Source organism: Hemicordylus capensis, chromosome 4, assembly GCF_027244095.1.
Source record: "Hemicordylus capensis ecotype Gifberg chromosome 4, rHemCap1.1.pri, whole genome shotgun sequence".
NCBI lineage: Eukaryota > Metazoa > Chordata > Lepidosauria > Squamata > Cordylidae > Hemicordylus > Hemicordylus capensis.
The window spans coordinates 5,293,201-5,315,931 of NC_069660.1; the positions used below are offsets into that span (position 1 = coordinate 5,293,201).

The window sequence follows — 22,731 nt, forward strand, 5'->3', positions numbered from 1 at the left end:
TTCTCTTCGTTCAGGCAGGGCCCCCTTTAATATTAAACTGACTCTGAAGTCCTCCTATTTGCGAGGACTGGCACCACCGCTACAGTTCTTAGCGGCAAGATTTAAGAACTCCAGCCTGAGATTAAGGCAGTGTGTTGGCTGCTTCTTGTGCACAAGCTCCGCAGCGCAGGAGAGAAACTGCCCTCGGCACGTCACCCTCGACTCGGCTGCGACCTGCAAGGATGTAGCTGAATGAACAAGGCGTCTCCACCCAACCACGTTCCAGCCATTACAAGGGGAAATCCTCCTCTGTGGGGATGTTGAGAACAACCGCCATATCTGGGCTGCATCTGGAGGAAGGGGAAGCAACACATCAGACCCACGCCAGAGAAGAGGAGTTCTGAGCCCGCCGTTGGAAACAAAGAGAACTCCCTTCAGACGCACCAGGAACAAAGCTACAGTATCCCTTGGGGACGGGGAGGAGAGCTGGTCTTTTGGAAGCAAACCTGAATTGTCCACTTTGCTGAGCAGGGTCTGTCCTGGTTTGCATTTGGATGGGAAACTAGATTTGAACCCTGCGAGATATCCCGCTTAAGGGATGGGGCTGCTCTGGGAAGAGCACCTGCCGGCTTGCATGCAGAAGGTTCCAAGTCCCCTCCCTGGCAGCATCTCCAGGATAGGGCCGAGAGAGAGTCCTGCCTGCAGCCTTGGAGAAGCGGCTGCCAGTCTGTGAAGACAATACTGAGCTAGATGGACCAAGGGTCTGACTTGGTAGAAGGCCGCTTCCTGTGTTCCTATCCTTTGTCCCTTACCCCAAGGAGGGCTACTGGACTGCCAAAAGGAACCTGGTATGTTTGGAAAGAGGGAAAGAGCACAGAGGATCTCTCCCTCCCACCACTACTGCAACACCACCCCAGCCACCAGGGCGGTACAGGGCTCGGCTTCCCATAAAGGAGCATCACACCCTGGAAGTGTGCAGCTCTGTGGCAGGCGGTGGTGCTGTGCCGACAGCACACTTCCTTTGGATTGGGAGCAGCCAAAGCCTAAGTGGAGCCCAAGTGGCCCGGCTGGTTCCAGCTCACTAAAACTGGTATCCCTACACAAACCCGGAATGGGGCGTGTGAGTCTGAATCTGAAAGCTGAGACTTTCAAGGGAAGGGGAAAGAAAGTTTCTAGTCCTCTTGCTACTAGTGGAGAAGTGTTTGAAAACACTTTCGTAGTGAAAGGATCAGAAATCAAGAAGGGGCCGAGGAAGCTTTTCAGTGGGGAGAGCAAGAACCTGCAGAGCAACTTGTCCTGGCTCTGAGCTCCAAATCCCCATCTCCAACCACTCTTATTCCTCAGTGCATCCTGGTGAAAGCCATCCTGCCCTTGCTGGGCTCTTCTGTCTCCAGCAGATTTCTTGTGAACAGGCTACATGTGTGGTGGTGGGCAATAGAGGAACACAAGTGCCTACAGAGTGGAAGTGTGAAGAAAGGCATGCTTAGCCAGTCCTACTGTTTGGGACACGGGCAAAGGTTCTTACCTGGGTCTGCGGAGGAGGACATCTGCAAATATCACCTCTCGTGGATCCCTGATGGTGTTGTGAAGCATTATAATGCTTTTCTGTAACTCCTGGATTTCTTTCATCAGTTCGTCGATTACCTGAAAGAGTTAAAAGGAGAAGTGAGCAACTTCAACTTCACTCAGAATCGTAGGAACTCTGCCTATTTTGTTCCCATTACACTGGCTAACAATTAGCTTCTAGGTTAAATTTAAAATGCTGATTTGGGCTTGTAAAGCCCTGAGTGATAAAGGACCCAGTGACTTAGGATAAACCTTCTCCTATATGAGGCTACATGTCACCTTAAGTGACACAGCGGGGAAATGCCTGACTAACAAGCAAAGGGTTGCTGGTTCAAATCCCTGGTGGTACTATATCAGGCAGCAGCACGATATAGATGCTGAAAGGCATCATCTCATACTGCGCGGGAGATGGCAATGGGAAACCCCTCCTGTATTCTACCCAAGACAACCACCGGGCTCTGTGGGCGCCAGGAGTCAAAATTGACTGGACGGCACACTTTACTTTACATGAGACTACACATAGTTGGGCCTTGCATTGACAGCCCTGCCATTAAGAGAAGTTCAGCTCCTGGGTACCAGGATCCTTGTTGGTAACAACCCCACAGCTGTAGAACCTCCTCCCTAAAGTGACACAGCAGGCTCTTTCCTCTCCATCTTCAGACAGATGATGATGAAGACCTGCCTGTCATGGCTTCTCATTTTGCTGTTTGAAATTGTTTCTTCTGGTGCTGTATTCCTAGACTGCTAATTTCCATTTTTAAATTTGCCAACACATTTCTTATACCTGTATTGTAAGCTGCTTTGATATTTTAAAAGCAGGGTATAAATGTATGCAATAATCCCCCACACGGGAGATTCGTGTCCATCTCAAAAGCCCCTATTAGCTACTGTAACTAAGCCTAAGTACCTGTAATTTAGATATTTGCACATTCTTCTGCCACTGCCCCCAATTCCCTTCCTCTGTATTTCCCTGGATAGTAAGCCCCTTGGGGCAGAGACCTGTCACCCCATCCTCTGTACAGCAGTGTGTACATGGCTATTCCTTTCACAAATATAATACTACTAAGACTGACCACAGATGAGGAATGTAAGAGCCACCGGTCCCAACATCAAGTCACTTGCTATGGTCTCTAAACCCTCTTACCTCCTTTTGGATTTGGATTTGTCTTCTCAGTTCCATATTGTTTAAATGCATTTGTCTGAGGCCATCTTGGTACTCTGACAACTTCTCCTGTATACAGATGTGGGGGAAATGCAATTCAGTTGCAAAATGAAACACAGACGATGACACACACGGTCCTGGAAGGCAATGCTGGATTGTGGGTCGGGGGGCGGGGGCAGGATGGGGTACTGCAAGCCCAGAAGACATTTGGAACCCAAGGACTTGTCAAGACTGTTCCTCCTCCCACTTGGACAGCCTCCAGGCACAGTGCCAAGAGCCAGCCTTCTTCCACAAACCTCAGCAACAGTCTGCAAGATGCCCTCCTGCTCCTCCTTTGCCTTCATTGCTAAAGTCTCCAGGAACCGCTTGGACAGATCCTCGATATCCTCCAGTTCATCCTAGAGAGGAGAGGACAGGAGGAGGAGGAGGTCTTTAGCCTCATGGCCAGACCTGCCCATGGCAAAACCCGAAGGAGGACAGCAGCCTAGCGATCACTGAACAGGAACGTGCCTACAACTGAACTGGGTGGGGGCAGTTCAGGTCCCTGGGCCCCTGAGGGAGAGGGCCTGCCAGCTGGGCAACAGCTTGCTCTTCATTCTCCCCCTCCCTGAAGGAGCTAGGGAACTGGAAAAGGTGCAGAAGAGGGCAACTGAGATGATCAGGGGCCTGGAGCAACTTCCTTATGAGGCTAGGCTACAGCAGCTGGGGCTCTTTACCTTGGAGAAGAGGCAACTACAGGGAGATGTGATTGAAGTGTATAAAATTATGCGTGGAGCAGAGAGTGCACAGAGAGAAATGTTTCTCCCTCTCTCACAACACTAGAACCAGGGGTCACCCCATGAAACTGAAGGTCAAGAAATTTAGGACTGACAAGAGGAAGTACTTTTTCACACCGCACATAATTAATCTATGGAATTCTCTGCCATAAGATGTGGTGATGGCCACCAGCTTGGATGGCTTTAAAAGCGGCTTAGACAGATTCATGGAGGACAGGTCTATCAATGGCTACTAGTCTGGTGGCTATAGGCCACCTCCAGCCTCCGAGGCACGATGCCTCTCAATACCAGTTGCAGGGGAGCAACAGCAGGAGAGAGGGCATGCCCTCAACTCCGGCCTGTAGGCTTCCAGTGGCATCTGGTGGGCCACTGTGTGAAACAGGATGCTGGACTAGATGGGCCTTTGGCCTGATCCAGCAGGGCTGTTCTTATCTTCGGGGCAGGGCCCCATCCTCACTTTTTGTCCCAGGCCCCACTCCAACCTTGCTACGCCCCCGACAGCAGCGGCCTCTTTCCCACACCTCCTGCTCCTGATTCAGGTTCCGGATGCTGCGCAGCAGGGATGAGATCTGGACGGCTTTCACGGGGTACTCCTTGTCCATGTACGTTCGCAGGACGTTGAGCTCCTCCTGGAGGGCCTGCACTTTGGTGCTCATGCGCTTCCTCTCCTGCTCCAGTTCTGGCCAAGCAAACCAAAAGGAAGTCAAGGAGAGGAAGTGAAAGGGGCGGCTGATGACTTCCACAGAGGGGACTCCCAGAGACGTTGCGTTGGGACCAAAGAGGTAGACCCTTGACCAGCAGTGGCTTGTCTTAATGAGCCAGTGGGGCGCCAAAGGAGGTGCCGCTTCCTCCGCTTCCTGGCAGCAGCAGCTCGGGTTGCCCCCACCCTGCCTAAGAGCCGTCCTGGCAGCAGGCTGGCCATGCTGCAGGCAGTGCAGCTCCCGTTGACACTGGGGTAGGGCGGGATGGGAGAAAGGGGTGCAGTCTGGCTGAAAGAAAGCAGGGGCAGCTGTGCCTCCTTTGGTGCCCCCCTGGCTTATTAGGAGGAGCCACTGCTGCCCTTTACATCATGCTCATTCTTGAGCAACCTTATTTTAAAACTCATTTTATGTGGGGAAAGGTGGAATCACTTACCATGATGAGATTCCTACTTTGTTTGCTAAAACCTTTGCCTTTATTGCCTGCAGCTTGTTGCTCCTAGTCGCTTCTTTACCTGCACAAAAGCGACTCGGAGTCTGAGTCTCCTGCTTGTAAGAGACCCCCAAGTTCCAGCTGTGCCCAAGCGGCTCCTGGCCACTCATCCGTCTCACCACTCTGGGCAAGCAGGAAGCCCTGGGCAGCCACACAGTCCACCCAGCCACATGGAGGCCCTGCCTTTGGGCCCTCCAGCTCAGGGAGACCACGGCAGCAGCCCACCGAGCAGACTTGTCCCTCTCAGCAGGAGGGGAGGGCCTTTTGCTGGAGAGGCTTCTGGCACGCCCAACTTTTATCCCCGTCACTGAACTGGGAGGGTGGGGCGTAGCAATGTGGCCGTGTGCCCCGAGATGCGGCAAACTTGGGGGGCGCTTCTTGTTCACTGGATGCAAAGAAACGCTAACACAATGTTAGAAGAAGAGGATGGAGAAAGCCAGCCAAGTCCCCCTTGCAACACACTGGCCTGTTCTAAAGGGCCCCCTTTCCCCACATGAGCTGAGGCAGGTGGTGGCTGGAATAGGACCTTGTCATTTATTTTAGCAACGGGTTTCTGCTCTGACAGCACACTTCCAGAGCACGGCGAAAGTATTCCAAAAGTATCTGCACTCCTGCACAAAAGTATCTGCATTCTGGAAGTGCGAGGCCCAGCATGGGGGGCTCCTGCTGTGTGTGCCCCGAGAGCAGAAGCCCGCATACTGCAGTGGTCCCGATGCTGGCTCTTGGCTCCAATCCAGCAAACGTCTTTCCCTGCAGTCTCAGGCTTACGTGCAGATGCTGCCCTGCTGTCCCTTCTCTGAACAAGAGGCTTTATGACCTGCATCAGTGGCTACTGCTGAAACTCAGAGGAATCTGGGGAACAGCTTCCAGTACAGCTTGCAGGACCATGTGGTAGAGAAGCAACCAGGAGCCAGGCAGACCACCCTGCACCAATGCAGTTTCCAGCTCTACCCCTTGGTATGTTTTGTTCCCTGGGACCATTGCTGCCATTGTGCCATGTCCTTTGAGTGAGGGTCTGGGTTCAAGAAGTAACCTCTCCCCCCCCCCCACACCCCCAAGATGCCCCCTTGCTCAGTATGGCATGAGGGAAATACCACAAGCTGAGTTTGAGACCCCTAAAGTCCCCTTTGCAATGGCAAAATTATCTGGCCATGGAGAAAGAAAATGCCACTGCCACCAGCGAAACAATCAGGCATGGATCCTTTCTCCAGTACTAGCTGCTTTAAGGAAGGGCTGCTTAAGTCTATCGTCATTATTTCAAATCCCAAGGACATATTTGCCTGAGATGTTGCAGCTGGATCTGCAACAACACTGAAGTGGCGTTTCCACTCACAGGCTGTGGAGCCGTTGCCTGCAGCATCTTGAGAAAGCACGCGGTCCCAAGAGCTAGGAATCCGAGAGCGGAGGGGCCCCAACTGAGATGAAGGCTGCAGCTGGTACATCACAGAGCTGAAAGATAGGAGTGCTGGCTGCTGCTGCTGCTGCTGCCATCCCGTGAATTCCTTCCTCCACAGCCTGCTGCGATGTGGCTTCTGTTAAGTCAGCGATTTCCCCCAGGCATGGGGTTCAGCCTGGCCCCTCTACCTGGAGGAAAGCTGGCTAGCAGACCTCCCCATGTTCCCACTGGTCCATTTCACAATAAGCAGGCACCACCTGGCTGTCACTGTCAGCCTCTCTGCTTAGTGGAATGCCCTCCCTTCCAAACCACAGCCAGAGGGATGTAGCGGCCTGGGCAGCTCAACCCACAGAGTCAGACGCACGGGGTGCACTTGCAAGTGGGACCCTGCTTACTTCCCATGTTCTTCTCCACCGTTTTCAGGGTTTCCTGGAGCTCTGCTTTGGCCACACCCACTTGGTTCTGGCTTGAATCCTTAAAAGTTGTGATCACTGTCTGTAGAGACAGAAATGCAGACAGTGGTTGCTCAGGACCACTCGAGGTTCAAGGGGACGCAGAAAGGCTCTTGGCCAGGAAAAGAAAGTCAGTACGAATGCAACAACCATTTATATCCCGCTTTTCAGCCAGCAGGAATGAAAGCAAGTGCGAAGAGCCTCTTCCATTAGTCTGTGTGCTCGGAGCACCATCAGGACCTGCCCTTTGCCACTCCCTGATCCCTCTGCAAGCCACTAGCTGGATGTGAGGAAATACAGCAGGAAGAGGAGCCTGAAGAATACAGTCTATGGGGTCCCAGAGCATGGTCTAAGCCAGGCCTGTGGCTGGGGATGATGGGAATTGCAGTTCAACAACAGCTGGAGGGCCAGGTTTGCCCACCCCTGGTCTAAGAGCACACAGTCTAGCTACCCTGCTGAAGCTAAGCAGGTCAGTGCCTGGAGGGGAGACCCATGTATGTCACCTTTGAGGATGGGGCCGCAGCTCAGTGGGAGAGCATCTGCTTTGCATGCAGAAAGTCCCGGGTTCAGTTCCTGGCAGCATCTCCAGGTAGGGCTAGGAAAGACTCCTCCCTGAAACCTTGGAGAGCTGCTGCCAGTCTGCATGGACAATACTGAGCTAGATGGACCAAGGGTCTGACTCAGTATATAGAATTCTCTGCCATGGGGTATGGTGAGGGCCACCAGCTTGGATGGCTTTAAAAGGGGGCTCAGACCAATTCATGGGAGGTCAGGTCTATCAGTGGCAACTAGTCTGGATGGCTATAGGCTACCTCCAGGCTCAGAAGCAGGAGGCCTCTGAATTCCAGTTGCAGGGGAGCAACAGCAGGAGGGAGAGAGAGGGCAACGCCTTCATCTCCTGGTTGTGGAGTGGCATCTGGTGGGCCGCTGTGGGAAATGGGATGCCGGACTAGACAGACCTCGGGCCTGATTCAGCAGGGCTGTTCTTATGCAAGAACCACCGCCTGGATGGGAGGGAATGCAGCACTAGCAGCCCACAGATGTGGCTGATTTGTTCAATTCAGTGTGTGAAATACTGGCCTCTTCCCCACGAGCAGCCTGGCTTATGCCCCACCAGCCTCCAGAGCTCCTTTGCTGATCCACTCCCTCCCTGACCACCCTGTAGGGACCCCCCTGCACTTGTCCCCGTCTGTCAGACTCTTCCTTCTGGAGCCACCACACTGCCTCATGGGTTCTCGATTCCCTGCCCTTGCCTTCCTTGCTCTTCCACACAGGTCCCAACTTCTCCGCTCACGGCCTGCACATCCTCCTCCTCCTCCGGTTTCCCAGACTTCTGCCTCTACCTGCCCCTTTCTGGCTCTGGAACCTGCATGAAGTTTGTCCTCTTTTCAACTCTTCCTCCTCCTCCTCCTCCCGCCCCACACCCACTCACTCCAAAGTTGCCCCTCTCCCTAGGAATCAGCTTCCTAGCCTCCATCTTATTCTGTCCTCCTTCCTTCAGCCCCCATACACTGGATCCTGCCCGCCCCACCAGCATTCGCTCCCTTCCCACCTGTTCACTCTTCCCTCTTCAGCTTCCTAGCCCACAGGATCCTTCCAGCCTCTAGGCCTTATGTACGTTTTTTTTTTAACTTAAGATTAACAAAACAACAAAAGCATACATGGTAGAAGAGGTCGAGCCTTTTCGGTTGTCTTCTGCAGCCACACTTTTCACTGATTTGGGTGCGCTCGATGCACACTTATCTGGGAGTAAACACCACTGAACATAGTGGGACTTGGTTCCGAGTAGAGACACACAGGATTGCACTGCTAGAATGTTTGTGAACATTCTTTGTCCTCCGGTCAGCAGAGGACAGGGGAAGGCGTCTACTGCATGTAGGCAGTCTGGAATCTAACAGTATACACAAGAGGAGACACTTTGGTTTAGGAACTCCAGTCACCTCTGAGCTAGGAATGCAAGAAAGCAGAATGCTCACGGGAAAGGCTGGTTCCAGGAGTTCTCCTTTCATGTTCATTACCTGCAGGCTAGAGCCACCTGCCGCTCATGCCATTCCTGACATGCTGGGAGATTCAGCCATTACTGGCGACTGTCAGACAATGAGGCCCACAAGGGCTGGTACAAGATCAACACAGGCCACGCAGAACGAGGGGTCTGCAGCATCCAGCCGGGATCCTGCCATCTGAACATCCCTGAAAGGTCTCTGTGTCTCACATGCTCAGGTGTAGGAGAACCAACACCTTTTGGACATTCTGCTGCATCAAATCCGCCCCAGCCCAAACAAGCCTTACCCCGAACATGTCGTACTGCTGGAGGAGCTCCCGGGCCCGCTTCACTGTGTCGTCGTCCATCTCCTTGATGTCTTTCACCAGCCGCCGGTTCTTTTCCAGCAGAACGCTGGAATGGTGCTTCAGTTCCTCCAAGCTGTTCATTTTGCTCTTGGACAGTTGCTGAGGTATTCAGGAAGGAAGAGGTTACCCAATGGCTCGGCTCACCTTTACCCCGCTTTCCGTCACTCCAGCAGTACACAGAGCAGGTCCCACAATCTGAGAACCCTCCAGCCCCAAGGCAGCATCTCCTTCCATTCCCTTCCGTATAATGAGGAGGGGCCTTCAGCCCCTGCCCTAATGCACATCCAATAACGAAAGATTTCCAACCTGATATTGTATCCTTCTTTTCTCTAAGAAAATTCATTGGGAAGAGTCCTGTTATTGCCACCCAATTCTTCCTCCACCGATACTTGTGGTGATCCTCCGCTATCTAGAGCAGGAGGTTCCAGTTATGCAATTTAAGCTCCTGTTAATTTGGCTATGTGGTAGTTTTTGGAGCCAACTCTACTGGATGGATACCTGCCCACCCCCCCCGGACAGAAACAGAGCCAGAGGCTGCAGAAAGGAATGGTTTGCCCAGCACCAGATTAATTCCTCAGTGATTATTCCCAAGGGATTCACTCTCAGGCCATGGAACGAGGTTCACATGTGTTAATGTCATGTGTTCTAAACAAGCATAGCAATCCTCTCCAGCTTCAGAGCTAGGATACTGCAAGGAGCTAATGGGTATCTTGATAGAGCTAGCATGCTTTGTAACAGGGTGTTAATAAACACACTTTAATTTGCTTTGTATGTTAGGCAGGTGCCTTGTTTCCCAGTTCATGTTTTAGACAAGAATAAAATGGGCTACATGCCCACAAGTGTTAAAGTTGCCGCACCTGATGCCAAAGGTTCAGTTAGTACATTTGCACATGCACCTGCAAAATTCTGATATTCTCCGCGCTCTTTGCAAGCATTGCTTCTCTTGCTGCTGTTTGATGCCAAGTCCTCTGCTTCTTAGGTGTCGTTTTCAAACGGCCTGAAACAGAACATGTCTTTTGTGACATTGCCCAGCATGTAGGGGAAAACCCAGAGTTATTGTGCATAATGTGGCAGGGAACCAATCATGAAGGTGCCTTATACCGAGTCAGACATTTGGTCCACCTGAGCCAGTCTTGTCTACTCTGACTGGCAGCAACTCTCCAGGGTCTGGGTTCTTTCCCAACACCGACTACCCCGACTCTTTTTATAGCTCTTTCGCATATAAAGCCTGTTCTCTGCCACTGAGCTACATTTCCATCAGTATAGGCTGCCTTGTGCTGAGTCCAACAATATTGCTCCATCACACCCTGTGTGATCTACTTTAACTGGCAGCAACTCTCCAGCAGGGGGTTTCCCCAGCTCTGCTACCCAATATTCCTTGGCATTGGGGAGCCTGGAGTCCAAGCCTGGGATTTTCTGCATGCAAATGTGTGTTCTACTGCTGAGCTACAGCCCCTCCCCATGGCTGGCTGCAGCCTTTACTGGGGAAAGAGAATCCCAGGAAATCTCCTGAGCCTGATGGATGGAAAGTTCTTCCAGCCCAGGAGAGCTGGCTGTTCCACACCCAACTCCTCTTCCCAGAGTGCCAGTGGGCAGACACACATGGTGATGGGGGCGGGGGGGGAGGCAAGGGATGTGGGCAGAACCTTTCCCAACCTGAAGGTTTCTCTTTTGACCTTGTCCAGGAAGTCTTCTTTAATGCCTTCTTCCCCTTCTCCTCCTTCATTGAAGCAAGAGATGGCAAGAATCCCTTGATCACTGTTTGTTTCTTAACGCCTTCTTCTCTTTGCCATTGGCTGTAATCCTAAGCATGACACAAGAAAGAAGCTAGTTCACAGGGCAGAAGCAAGGGAGTCTTCAGGAGAATGATTGCTTTTCAGCAGTCTTTTGTGGAGAAAATGCTTCCTTATTCTATTTCTCTCCAACCCTTAAAGCTAAGAATCTGTTAGGACAGCTTACCAAGCATTATACAGAAACTACAACTATGCATTAAAACCACCTCAGCAGCATAAATACTGCAAAAGCCAGTTAAAACAAGATGGAATCTAAAAGACAGGGGGAAATAAAAGATCTCTACCTGGCGCTGAAAAGAAAACAGACTTGGCACCAGGCAAACCTCCCTAGGGAGGGCATTCCACAGGTGGGGTGCCACCACTGAAAAGGCCTCTCTTGGGTTCCCACTCACTGCATTCTGATGGAGTTTGAACATGGAGAAGGGCCTCCGAGGCAAATATCAACATTTGGGCAGATTAATGTAGAAGGGGATAAGCCTTTAGGCCCTTAATCCTACGCTATTTAGGGCTCTTAAGGAAATAACTAGCAACTTGAATCAGTCCTAGAAGTCGACCGGAAGCCAGTGAAGTTGTTCAGCACTAGGGAAATGCACTCCATGTGCCTGATCCTGATTTAGCAACCCTGTTACTGCACATAGGAACATAGGAAGCTGCCTTATAGCAAGTCGGACCGTTGGCCTATCTAGTTCAATACTGTCTACCCTCTACACTGACTGGCAGTAGCCTTCCAAGGTTTCAGGCAGCAAACCAAGCAGATATTCTACCATCGAGCGACGGCCCTGTTGTCTAAGAGGAATATCTTACAGCAGACAGCACTCGCATGGAGTCACCCATCCAAATGCAAACCAGGGCAGACCCTGCTAGCGAAGGGGACAGTTCATGCTCGCTACCACAAGACTAGCTTACTCCCCCTGTACTTTGTCCCAGCTGTAGTTTCTGGGGCATTCAAAGGCAGGCCCATGTAGGTTCCTTGCAATGGTCCAACCAGGATATTACCAGCGTGTGAATAACTGTGACCAGGCTACCTCTTATTTTATTTATTTATTTATCAAATTTGTATACCGCCCCAAACTTTTGTCTCTGGGTGGTTTACTTAAAAACACTTTAACAATTTAAAAATAACCAGAGATTACAACCCAGAAATATTAGGAAGCTGAGAAAGCTTGGGCGAAAAGATGGGTTTTCAGGTGTTTTTTGAATATTGCCAGAGATGGGGAGGATCGTATCTCAGCAGGGAGCACATTCCATAATCTCGGGGCAGCGACTGAGAAGGCCTGTCTCTGTGTAGCCTCCAAATGAGTTGGCGGTAACTGGAGACGGACCTCCTCAGATGACCACAATGGGCGGTGGAGCTTGTAATGAAGAAGACGCTCTCTTAAATACCCTGGGCCTAAGCCATTTAGGGCTTTGTAAGTTATAACTAGCACTTTGTATTTTGTCCGGCAACCTATTGGCAGCTAGTGTAACTCCATCAGTAAAGGAGTAACATGGTCTCTCCAAGATGACCCAGAGACCAGCCTGGCTGCCACGTTCTGAACCAACTGAAGTTTCCGGACTACGTATAAAGGCAGCTCCACGTAGAGCGCATTACAAAAGTCAAGTCTGGAGGTTACCAACAGATGTACCACTGTTTTGAGGTCATTCATCTCGAGAAAAAGGCGCAGCTGGCGTATCAGCTGGAGCTGATAGAAAGCACCCCTGGCCACCTGAGAAACCAGGGAGAGGTGTGAATCCAGAAGTACTCCCAGACGGCAAACCTGTTCCTTTTGGAGAAGTGTGACCCCATCTAGAACAGGCAGATCAAAATCGTCTCTAGAGTTTTGACCCCGCACAATAAGTTCCTCCGTCTTATCTGGATTCAGCTTCAGTTTATTCTCTCTCATCCAGCCCATTACTGCTTCCAGGCAGGCATTTAGGGAGGATATGCCAGCTCCTGAAGAAGTTGACATGGAGAAGGAGATCTGGGTGTCATCAGCATACTGGCAACACCCAGCTCCAAATCCCCTGATGATCTCTCCCAGCAGTTTCATGTAGATGTTAAGAAGTACTGGAGAAAGTACAGAGCCTTGCGGGACACCATACTTAAGCTCAGATTTTGAAGAGCAACAATCTCCAATCGACACCATCTGGAATCTATCCAAGAGGTAGGAGCAGAACCACTGTAAAACAGTGCCTCCCACCCCCAACACCCTCAGACGTTCCAGAAGGATACTATGGTCAATAGTATTGAAAGCCGCCGAGAGATCCAAAAGGACCAATAGAGTCGCACTTCCTCTGTCAACTGCCAATTGGAGATCATCCATCAGGCTGACCAAGGCAGTCTCCACCCCATAGCCTGCCCAAAAATCAGTTTGAAATGGGTCTAGATAATCAGTTTCCTCCAAGACCGCCTGGAGCTGAGAGGCCACCACCCTCTCAATTACCTTGCCTAGCCATGGGAGGTTGGAAACAGGCCTATATTTGCTCAACTCTGAGGGATCTAATGCAGGCTTCTTTAGAAGAGGTCTAATGATTGCCTCCTTAAGACTAGGAGGCATCCTGCCCTCCCTCAGAGAAGCATTTATGATTTCCATCAGCTGTCTACAACAACCTCCCTACTATACTGAACAAGCCATGTTGGACAAGGGTCAAGAGAACAAGTGGTAGGCCTCACCACTCCAAGCATCTTGTCCACATCCTCAGGAGTCACAGACTGAACCCGATCTAGTCGAATCACATAAGAGGAGTTGTTGGGCACCTCCAGCTCAGATATCAAATTGTGGAGTCTTCATCTAAGTCGGCCCGAATCCGAGAGATTTTATCTGCGAAAAACTCTTTAAACACATCACACCGAGTAACTGATGACTCCAAATTCTGGTTCAAGGGAGCGGGGGCAGATACTAGTCCCCTCACAACCCTGAACAACTCAGCCGGACGTGAATTCGCAGAGGCAATATGGGCAGAAAAGAACTGCCTCTTTGCCGCACGTATTGCCTGAGCATAGATCTTTAGATGTGCTCTATGTCGCAATCTGTCAGATTCGAGTTGAGTCTTCCTCCACCTGCGCTCCAGTCGCCTACCTTGCCGCTTCAGCCCCCGTAGGTCTTCCGTATACCAAGGGGCCAAATTTGAAGTGGGTTGGAGGGGACGTTTGGGAACAATCGTGTCTACTGCCCTAGTGAGCAAGTTGTTCCAATTCTCAACCAGGCCATCAACAGGATCACCGGCAAAGCCAACATTGAATCCCTCCAAGGCTTCTTGGAATCTTACTGGATCCAATAACCTCTTCGGGCGGACCATTCTAATGAGCCCCTCGCCCCTGCGGAGGTGGAAAGTGGTTGTAAGTCCAACCTTAACCAGATGGTGGCCCGTCCATGACAATGGGGAAATCACAGGAGTCCCCATGGAACACCACCCTGATCAGAGTAAAATACCAAATCAAGCGTGTGACCTGCAATTTGCATCGGTCCAGAGACTACTTGGGATAGTCCCATAGTTGTCATGGCCGCTATGAACTCCTGAGCTACCCTGGATAGATTGGTCCCGAAATGAACATTGAAGTCCCCCAGCACCAAAAGTCTGGGAGACTCCAATGCGAGTTCCGTGACCAAGTCCGTGAGCTCAGTAAGGGATTCCGCTTTCAGAAGAGGACACAGCTGAAGCTAGTAAAAATGCTCTGAGGCCACTTGGACCTCTGTCAAAATAGCCAGAGCTAACAGTGCCCCCAAGCTCCACATCTAATCTTGCAGAGGGAATGTAAGTCCATCCAAAGTAACAGCAGGAGAGAGGGCATGCCCTCAATTCATGCCTGTGGCTTCCAGCAGCATCTGGTGGGCCACTGTGCGAAACAGGATGGTGGACTAGATGGGCCTCCTTGGGCCTGATCCAGCAGGGCTGTTCTTATGTTCAAATAGGGAAAACACCCACACTAGGTATAAACCACCCACCAACCAACTGTGTCTCCACCTTGCATACAGAGTTCTACTTGAATTAGAAATGTGGGTGAACTGGATCATCTCTCTGTATTGCTCTTGCTTGTAAAATTGCCCCCGTTGCCTTTTTGGGACTCACAGGTGGCATTAAGGAGTTTACGATGCTCTTGGGCAGGTTACTCTGGTTCCCGAGAGCCATCTTTTGAGCCAGCGAAGGACCCTGGCAAGAGAAAAACACACAGTAAAACAAAAATAAATAAGAACATTTGGTAAGTTTTTACCCAAGTGACAAAGTAAAGAAGAATATTTTTATTCTGCTTGATGTTTTACCTTTCTTCAGATATTTCACTTTTCTAAATGTATATTGCTCCCTAAAACCAATCAACATCATAACAGGTGCAATACCAGTCAAAGTGGGCAATTTCAAAGTTGTAATTAACCTTTTTCAGGTAACTTGCCCTAAAATGCATGTATGCATAGATCATAAATATGAATGCAGCACTCTTTGGACATGACATGATCCTAGTATGTAAACAGTTTTAAGTGCCTTTGTTTATTAAAATGTGTCCAAATACAACATTTAAACCACACTGACTGACATCCAGATTCATGCTGCGTGTGCACTACTCATCTCCTGGTTGTGGACTTCCCAGAGGCATCTGGTTATTAGCCACTGTGGGAAAGAGGGTGCTGGACTTGGCAGCATCTCCAAGATAGACAGGGCAGAGAGAGACTCCTGCCTGCAACCTTGGAGAAGCCGCTGCCAGTCTGTGAAGGCAATACTGAGCTAGATAGACCAGTGGTCTGACTCAGTATATGGCAGCTTCCTATGTTCCTATGTCTGGATACATACCTTGATCCAGCAAGGTTCTTCTTTTGTCTTCTCCACCAGGCCTCCAATCATGATAAAATGTCTTTAGTAAAGAAGTGGGTGGCCACCTCCGTTTGGAGGGATCCTTATCTATTTATCTATTCTGTACATCCTTTCTCAGCCTTTCTCAGGAATGGTTCTTGATATGCCTCCAGTGTAATTCCAAATGCTGGGTATCTGGGAGCTCCCTCCCAGTTTAGGGTGGGGTCCCCAAATTTACTCTGACATCATAATCTCTTCAATTATCATGATAATCTGTTCAATGGCCATACAGGGAAAGCTAATATATCATTATCCCCTTATTGCCAGTGGGGATGGGAAGGAATAGCAGTTTACCCAGGACCACCAGAAGCAGAATTTGAAGAGGGAACACCCTAGTTTCATCTCCTTGGCTATTATGCTACACTGAATCTGGCATGATAGGCAGGCTTTCAACAGATGAAAACACCTCCCATCACTGAACAGAGGCAGAGCTTTAAAGTGTGTCGGGACTCCTGGTGGCTACAGAGCTCTGTAGTTGTCTTTGGTAAAAGAGCTTTACCTGTTGAAATTTTGCTTATTATGCAGCTCTGCATAGAGGGAGTAGAACTGGCAACCAATAATTGCAATAATTGCTTTTGTGCTACTCCTCCCTCACACATCTCTCAAGCATGCCCCCACCACCACCACCCACAAACTTTTAGGCACCTTAGCATCCCCCTGCCTATGATCTCCCCCTCTCCAGAGTTCTCATGTCCTCCTGGGCTGTGCACCCTTGGCCCCTCCCCTTAGGGCATTAAAAAAAGCCCCTTTAAATCAGTCCAAAGGTCTATCTACCTAAGCATCTTCACTCCCACATGGCTATCCAGACATCTCCAACAGCAACTTTCCAGTCTTGTTTGCCCTTAGTGCCTGCTAGACTGAGGTAAACTGCCTCTCCACACAGAGGTTCCAGTCTTAGCACTCCTTGTTCACAGATGCTTGTTCCACGAATCCATTTATTTCACTGCCCAGGGAGCCCACAAACAAGGATGAGCAGCTGGGAGGCACACTTCCTTCATGGCCTGAATCCCAGCAGCTGGTATTCAGGAGGTACACTGCCTCTGAACATGGAGGTTCTACTCTTATCTCTTGTAGTCAACAACTTGCAAGCAGGCGTCGTGCAATGCGTGCACCTAAGGCAGGAGTGGCCGATCCGAGACTCCTTGGTTGTGACTGGTCTACAACTCCCATAATCCCCCACCGCAATTTGTGGCCACCCCTCATCTCACCTTTTGTAAGGCACGGCTTGCTGGATCAGAGCATTCCCTTTCCAACAGTGGTGGCCTCCCAGAAGCCCTTAAGCAGGGCATGAAGGCATGAGCCCCTCCTCGCCCCCGCAGTTGCACCCAAAACAGAAGGTGTCCAGAGGTAGACTACCCCTGAACATGGAGGTTCCATTAAACTGGAATGGCTGTGAATAAGTCCACGTCCACTGCCAAGGATTTCGTGTCCGCTCTCCTTCTCCCCGTCATGGTTATTCTTGTGGTGGCTGTGAGTCCTCCCCACCCCGCAGTGCGCTTACCTCGCCTCCACCTTCCCCGCACGTCACCCGGCAACCAGGAAAGCCGCGGTAGACGGTCTCTATGGAAACCAACAGCAGTACGGAAGCCGAGCGGCAGAAGCAGCTTCGCGAGAGGGCGGAGCAGGAGGGGGCGGGCCCAGACGTCCTCTGGGGACCGTCTCTAGTGGACCCCACACTTTTAAAAACGTAAAAACCTCCTAAACTGAATCTTCAGAAGCCCGCCTTCTCCAAGGGCCTGGATCTGAAGCACCTGTTTCTTGAGGGCAACTGCTCGCCGGACTCCCCTGGCTTTTCTTCTCTCGCTGCTCCCTCTGCCTCCCCGAGATGGACATACTTTCTCAATGAGCCCTTGAGGTGAAGTGGGCGGGTGCTCCTTGCTTGGCCACGCCTCTCCCTCGAAAGCCCGCTCCCCGCCTTGCTTTACGCTGTGTGCGCGTGCGCACTCTATCGCCACTTTTCCCTGTGCGCCTCCATTGTTCTCTACTCGAGCTTATTTTGCCGATCCCGCGATTTCAGCTGAGCGAACAGCAGCTTGGATCGCTTGCTTGTTGTGGTGTTTTTGCATTTCCACATATGTGAACCAAATGTGAAACCTGCACTGATAAGAATGCACACTTGGTTTGTTGAAAATGACTCCCCCTTCTGTTTCCAGTCCCCCTTCTCCCCACTTTGGGTATCACTCCATCCCCGGTTTCATGTCAAAGGCTGTTAAACAGAGCGCAGGAAAGAGAAGGCCCCGTCCTTAGACACACGCCTGCCCTGCTATGCCCTCTGAAATGGAAACAGTTGAGCTTTCAAGGTGATTTTCGGAAGACATTTCTCTGGCGCTATATTCTGTAGAAATGTGCCTATTGCTAAAGATGCATTGTTTTGTAACGCGAATTCACACAAGGCTGCTCAACTTCGGCACTTTTGCAGATGTTGGCTCACAATTCCCATAATTCCATCTTGGCTACTGACTGCTGTGGTTGGGTATTATGGGAGTTGTAGTCCAAAAACTTGGCCGAAGTTGAGAAGCCCTGAATTAATATAATGTTCTCTGGTGACTATCCAGGGGCGTAACTATAATAGAGCAAGGGGAGACCGTTGTCTGGGGGCCCACTGCCTTGTCACATGACTGCCTCCCCCAGCTGCGCACCCGCCCGGGCTGCCTTCAGTTGTATTCATCCTCCGAAATTGATGCGGGTGTTAAGACTAGGGGCTACCAGAACAGCATGTCTTTCTCTAGTACCATGAAACGACTTGCATCGCCCACAATTTACAAAACCATATATATATATAATGCTTTATTCAGCCTCATTTAAGATTTCTTTACTTCATGAACTGAGCTTCAGTGTGTGTGTGTGGGGGGCATTTTAAAATCTTGTCTCTGGGCCCACTCCAACTTTGCTACGTCCCTGTGACTATCCCTTGGAAACACACATATAAATGCACGGCTCTTCAGGCATGTTAAAATTAGTATACTAACAGTTTTCGGTGCCTTCATTCCCCTGCCCCCCTTAAAGTTGCAACAATGTGCACTCTTAGAGTTATGATATCTTAAAAAATTTACAAGCATGCCAGCAAAATGAATTTCCAAGCTTTGGGGGTGGAGAGGACATATGACAAATTTATACAGCACATAAAATTAACATGACACACATTTTTAGTTTCATTTACTAAATATAAGTCAGATCTACATGCTAAATCATATTGCAATTGCAATTGCAACAATTATCTCCAGGAAAACCCACATCACTGCGTGACTCCCACAAGAAAGCCTTCTTAAAAAATTGAACACAGAGTTGTCTGCTAGAAATCCCTACAACCCCTACTAAATTCCACTCCCCACATTTTCCAGAGCCATGACAAAACAATCAGTTCAAATTTATCTTATAAACATGTCTTTATCACCTACCTGCATTTTACATTTTTAATTGAATATTTTTACAGTTGCATCATATTCTTCTTCGTCCAAGAAGCAAAGAGTGGCTAAAGTCAGCTGAGCTGCAAAGCTAAGAATAAGATAAGGCCAAGTGATAATAAAAATGGCAAGAAATAATTCCAGTCCCAACAATTGTCAAGAGGCTATTACTTTGGTTTAGACTCAGGCAAGCTGAAGATTTTGGATTCTCAGTCTGGATTGTCTTTGGATTCTCATGGGTGGCTCTGCCCATTGCTGCCTCTTCACAAGTCTTACTCAGAGGAAAAAAGTCAGTTTGAAATTGATTTTTTAAAAACAAGTTTTTAAATTGTTCTGTATTTGTGTGTGTGTGTTGTGATTGGATGTGTTTTTATTGGATGTTTTAGTGTTGGATTGTGAGCCCACACCGAGAACAATTTGTTATGGAGGCGGCTAATAAATAAAGGTATTTATTTATTTAGATTTAAGTTGCCCAGATGGATCTAGAGATTTATGAAGGGGTTTGCACCATGCAGTGCTTCCTTGGTTCTGCAGACGATACCTTCAGGCTCCATTCTGATAGGTGGCTTTGTCTGTCTCTTCGCTGCTGGTGGCGGTGCTGCTGCTGCCACCAGAGTCCAGTCTGCCCACCAGCTCTGTCAGGAATGTCTGGAGTGTGGGAGCTCGCCTCTGGCTCACTCCCAGCACCCCATGATGTCCAACAGTCTCTTTCGTGTCATAGTCCTTGGTCACCTTGTTGGTGATCAGCGAGAGACCAAAGACCCGTAATGCACAATGTCTGGCCACGACGACCTCAGCTGCAGTGCTCATGCCTGTGGGGGAATGGGAAGCAAATCTCACAGTCCCAAGACTTTAAAATGAGGTGCTGAGGGGGCTACACTGGAAGGCTGAAAATGAGTGGAGCTACTGGGAGTGTAGGGAAACACATGGAGCTTGCTTACAGAAGGGAAGCCGTGATCACATGAGTATTGTTCTAGTTTGCTTTTCAAACGCTCCTAAGGTCTCAGATGAGGCAGTGAAAAGAGATGCAGAATTGGATAAGCACTTGGAATCACGGTTGGAAGGAATTGGCGGGCGGCGGCAGTTTACTGCGCAGGCGCGCCTGTGCAGTTGGGAAGCGACGCTGGGCCAGACGGCAGGCCTTGGCGTCGCTCTGCTGCACTCGGCGATCCGCCGCTGCCCGCCACCAACGCGCGATCTGGGGGGGGGGCGGGGGGCATGCCACTTTTTGGCACCCCCTCACGTGACCCACCAGAGTGGCACCCAGGGCACGTGCCCTGCCTGCCCCCCCCATCGTGATGCTTCTGCAGACAATACTGAGCTAGATAGACCAATGGTCTGACTCAGTCTATGGCAGCTTCCTATGTTCCTATGAAGCTGCCTTCTACTAAGTCAGACCATTGGTTCCTCTAGTCCAGTGGTTCCTAACCTGGGGACCTCCAGATGTTGTTGAACTACAACTCCCATCAGCCCCAACTACAATTTATTTTGGTTGGGGATGATGAGAGTTGTAGTTCAGCAACCTCTGGAGGCCACCCCCACAGGTTGGGAGCCACTGCTCTAACCCATTTTCGACTACTTTGACTGACTGTGGATCTCCAGGGTCCCTGACTTGGGTACTCCACATGAATCTGTCTCCTGAATTGGATCCTCTCAGCTGGAGATGCCACTGACTGAAGATGGGACCTTCTGCAGGAAAAGCAAGTGTTCCACCACTGAGCTGCCTAGGGCCAGCGTGGTATAGTGGTTAGAGTGCTGGACTAGGACCGGGGAGACCCAAGTTCAAATCCCCATTCAGCCATGAAACTAGCTGGGTGACTCTGGGCCAGTCACTTCTCTCTCAGCCCAACCTACTTCACAGGGTTGTTGTGAAAGAGAAACTTAAGTATGTAGTACACCGTTCTGGGCTCCTTGGAGGAAGAGCGGGATATAAATGTAAAATAATAATAATAATAATAATAGGGCCCTTCTCCAAAGTCCTGTTTGACTCGGGGCCCAAGTGGTGGGGGAAGCTTTCTGCCGCTGGTGAAAGAGAGAGAAGAACAGTGGGAGGAAAGCCAGCTGAATTATTTGGGGTCTATGAGCCAGGGAGACAAGGGGGCTTGGGAGATGATGAGACTCTATTTCGCTTTTCAATTTGAAGTAATGAGCCAAATCTTCACCTGCAGGAGGAGAGTGGTGACACATGTGGGAATAACCAAGCCATTCATAGAGAAGCAGATATTCCAGTTATGGTCCTGGGCAGGGGACAGGAGTTGGTGGTAGCCTTGGGTTCTTACCCACAGCGTCTGCCCCAAGGGAGTGCAGCAGCCGGGCCTCGGCGATTGATTCAAAGTTGGGGCCTCCAACCATGCAGTATACTCCCTCTCTGATGAAGGAGGTGTATCCAAGGGACCTGGCTGTCTCCATCGCCAAAGTGCGGATCTCCCTGTCATAGGCATCAGAGAGGGAGGGGAAACGGGGCCCAAACCTGAGGGGAGAACAAGACGTTCTGAACAGCAAGGAAAACTAGCACAGTGTGAACGTAAGTGCATAAGAACAGCCCTGCTGGATCAGGCCCAAGAAGGCCCATCTTGTCCAACATCCTGTTTCACACCGTGACCCACAAGATGCCTCTGAGAAGCCCACAGAGGGCAAGAGCTGAGGTCATGCCCTCTCTCTTGCGGTTGCTCCCCTGCAACTGGTATTCAGAGGCATTTTGCCTCTGAGGCTGGAGGTGGCCCATAGCCACCAGACTAGTAGGCATTGATAGACCTGTCCTCTGTGAATTTCTCCAAGCCCCCTTTTAAGCCATACAAGCTTGTGGCCATCACCACATCCCATGGCAGAGAATTTCATAGATGAATTATGCACTGTGTGAAAAAGTACTTCCTTTTGTTGGTCCTAAATTTCCCAGCAACTACAAATGCTGTAGCCTTGACTCATAAGGAAGGTGCCCTTATCTTGGTTGCCTTTTTCTGCACCGTTAGTCCTTCTTAAGATATGGTGACCAGAACTGTAAGCAGTACTCCAAATGTGGCTGCACCATAGATTTGTATAAAGGCATTATAATATTAGCCGTTTTATTTTCAATCCCCTTCCTAGTGATCCCTAGCATGGAATTTGCCTTTTTCACAGCTGCCGCACACTGAGTCGACACTTTCAATGAGCTGCCTACGACAACCCTAGCTCTTTCTCCTGGTCTGTCACCGACTACTCAGACCCCATCAGGGTATACGTATTTTGCCCCAATATATGCATCACTTTACATTTGCCAACATTGCACCACATTCGCCATTTTGTCGCCCACTCACCCAGTTTGGAGGGATCCTTTTGGAGCACCTCACAATCTGTTTCGGATTTCACTACCCTAAAGAGTTTGGTGTCATCTTCAAATCTGGCAAGATGTGGCTTGGAACTCAGTCAAGGCCGAGGGAAATACTCGGGCCATGACATTCCAGCAGAGAAAGAGCCCTCCTTTAAGAGATAACCACAATGGCTGGGTCAATTCACCCTGTTTGCACCCAGGCTTGAGGTGGTTCAAACACTGATACTTGGGCTACCACAAATTTAGCAAACCTGACTTTTGAATTGCACTTTTTGTGACTGATTCACAGAACTATCTTCTGCTCCTCGGACCTTTTTTCTTTCTTTGTTTTTGAGCCTGTATTGACTTCAGCCTCCCTAGTTTAAAGTTTTATGTGTTGAATTGATCTTGTTGTGAATCGGTTCTTTGGAAAAAGTGAATCCCCATCTAATCACTCTAATCTTGCACTCACAGACAGGTGAGTTAATAAGGAAAGAATGCCATTGCCTATTCCACATTTATTATTTTGTTTTAACTAATGTTGTCATCTATC

At 49.9% G+C, this 22,731-nt stretch overlaps 2 protein-coding genes and 1 long non-coding RNA gene across 6 annotated transcripts in view; 1 reads left to right on the plus strand and 2 right to left on the minus strand.

Moving 5' to 3' along the window:
- On the minus strand, positions 1 to 17,367 carry C4H20orf96 (chromosome 4 C20orf96 homolog). Of its 4 annotated transcripts, none has more exons than XM_053250144.1 (11): positions 17,240 to 17,367; positions 14,715 to 14,795; positions 10,528 to 10,675; positions 9,768 to 9,868; positions 8,812 to 8,970; positions 6,466 to 6,565; positions 4,005 to 4,162; positions 3,004 to 3,105; positions 2,690 to 2,776; positions 1,505 to 1,623; positions 1 to 329 (listed from the first exon to the last, which is right to left on the minus strand). In XM_053250144.1, the coding sequence occupies exons 2-11, from the start codon at positions 14,772 to 14,774 to the stop codon at positions 269 to 271; spliced, it is 1,095 nt and encodes a 364-aa protein (XP_053106119.1). In that variant the 5' UTR covers positions 14,775 to 14,795; positions 17,240 to 17,367; the 3' UTR covers positions 1 to 268. The 4 variants fall into 4 exon arrangements, with proteins under 4 accessions (XP_053106119.1, XP_053106118.1, XP_053106117.1 ...); XM_053250143.1 differs by lacking the exon at positions 17,240 to 17,367 and adding an exon at positions 16,990 to 17,140; XM_053250142.1 differs by lacking the exon at positions 17,240 to 17,367 and adding an exon at positions 16,697 to 16,983.
- LOC128324934 (uncharacterized) lies at positions 17,354 to 19,354 on the plus strand. Its single transcript, XR_008307170.1, has 2 exons — positions 17,354 to 17,788; positions 18,922 to 19,354. It is a non-coding gene; the product is annotated as an uncharacterized LOC128324934 (long non-coding RNA).
- The window catches only part of LOC128324933 (purine nucleoside phosphorylase-like), a 15,841-nt gene continuing 11,739 nt past the window's right edge, over positions 18,630 to 22,731 (minus strand). Inside the window, exons 5-6 of the mRNA XM_053250147.1 lie at positions 21,172 to 21,362; positions 18,630 to 19,704 (exon numbers count right to left, since the gene is read on the minus strand). Of these exons, the coding sequence (XP_053106122.1) occupies positions 19,436 to 19,704; positions 21,172 to 21,362 (460 nt within the window). The 3' untranslated portion in view covers positions 18,630 to 19,435. The remainder of the gene's footprint in view (positions 19,705 to 21,171; positions 21,363 to 22,731) is intronic.